Source organism: Colobus angolensis, unplaced genomic scaffold (genome assembly GCF_000951035.1).
Source record: "Colobus angolensis palliatus isolate OR3802 unplaced genomic scaffold, Cang.pa_1.0 Scaffold112, whole genome shotgun sequence".
NCBI lineage: Eukaryota > Metazoa > Chordata > Mammalia > Primates > Cercopithecidae > Colobus > Colobus angolensis.
This window is the reverse complement of record NW_012112253.1, coordinates 9,032,261-9,033,917: the sequence shown is the minus strand read 5'-3', so window position 1 is coordinate 9,033,917 and position 1,657 is coordinate 9,032,261. Positions and strand designations below refer to the sequence as shown.

General features: G+C 37.6%; 1 protein-coding gene across 2 annotated transcripts in view; it reads left to right on the top strand.

Annotated features, from left to right (window-relative positions):
• CHD2 (chromodomain helicase DNA binding protein 2) overlaps window positions 1–1,657 on the top strand; it is a 146,771-nt gene that overhangs the window by 64,973 nt on the left and 80,141 nt on the right. The window contains exon 15 of one of the 2 annotated variants that reach the window (XM_011958054.1): window positions 202–326. In XM_011958054.1, coding sequence (XP_011813444.1) covers window positions 202–326 — 125 coding nt within the window. Of the gene's footprint in view, window positions 1–201; window positions 484–1,657 lie in introns of those variants that run through there. The other variant, XM_011958059.1, reaches the window with a different exon arrangement.

Here is a 1,657-nt window from a genome sequence, read left to right as displayed (position 1 = left end):
TAGCCAGGATGGTCTCGATCTCCTGACCTCGTGATCCGCCCATCTCCGCCTCCCAAAGTGCTGGGATTACAGGCTTGAGCCACCGCGCCCGGCCAAAAATTTAGGTTTTTATGCTTTGATGCCGAATATGTGAATTGTGACTAGCATTTTAACATAGTACCAGTAAGAAAATTTTCTCAGACTTGGGCTTTTGTTTTTCAGGCCCTGAAGCAGAGACCACGATTTGTAGCTTTAAAGAAACAACCTACATATTTAGGAGGGGAGAATCTGGAACTTCGAGATTATCAGCTAGAAGGTCTCAACTGGCTTGCTCATTCCTGGTGCAAGTAGGTAGAAAAATATGAGTGCAATTTTCCTTACTGTTTCTGGCTTCTTTTTGTTAGATATCAAGAATTCTTTTTTTCTTTTTTCACACCCTTGTTATATCTCAACCAAGAAATCTTTACACTGCATATTACAGAAATAAAATATGATTGAGAGAAATCCTTCCTGGAAATTTTTATGTATGTGTAATACCATTTTATTCTGATATAAAGAATACTTTGTTATTTCATTATTTGGTGGGTAGTTTGTCATAGCCAGAAACCTCTATTATCATGTTACTCATGAGTGTAAATAGCAGGTTAAGTTGCCCAAATCTTTAATGTGGGAGGAGTTACTCAGAAGGAATAAGAAAATGTCTTTTTCACATGTGTTTTCTTTCTAGGCCAGGGAAACCTTTAAGTTAATTTCCTACAGTAGTGCTGTAGAGAATGTGATTCCCCTCCCTTCACCCCCTCCCTACCTGTATAGACTGTAGGATTATCCTGTTCAGAGGAAGGTTGAACCTGTGAAAGTATCCTTTTTGTAATGATACCACATTAATCTTGTGGGGGGGGCAAAAATAAAAAGATGAGACAATGATAGCACTGGAGGTTTAAAGGTACATTTGGGAAGTACTTACAAATTTTCTTCACCAATTTCAAGTAGTTCCTGATTACTAAGTGCTAGGTGTTAGAAACAAATGCTTGTTCCTCAGTGCTGAAAAGAAGAACTAGTGCTCAAGGAATTTTCTCAGCAAGGTAATTTTACTTTCTGCAGAAAGGGTACTTCTCAGAAGCCTAATTGTCATGAGAGCACACCGAACAAAGAAAAGCAGAGGTTTTTATCCCTGACCCATTGGGTCCTTACTGTTGTGTCCTGTCTCCATTGGCTGGAGCTGGACCGCACGATCTAGACGGATTACGATTGGCTAAAAACTTAAAACTTTCCTAAATAGGTAAATGCACAATGGAAAACAAAGGAAAGGGGTTGTTTATGGGGAACTAGGAGAATAATAACATTTCCAAATAAGAAAGAGGCGTAGGCTGTAAGCCAGGAAATGTCTGGGCGTGTTCAGACATTTCTGAGCAGGTTATAGTCCAGAACAAATAACCTGTTTAAATTACAAGGACATAGAATGTACTTACTCACTTACTATATTTAACAGCCACATAGGGCTTAACAAAGACAGTTATTAGCCAAAAACAGGGAAGCTTCAAGGAAGTTAATTTTTAAAAGAAACTATTATTTCTAACACTTATTATTTATTCTTTAACAAAAAGGGAAACTTTGAAGAGGAACTTTTTACTTTTCACATAGGGATCCATTAGTCCTTGAGAATTTTTTTTTTTTTTTT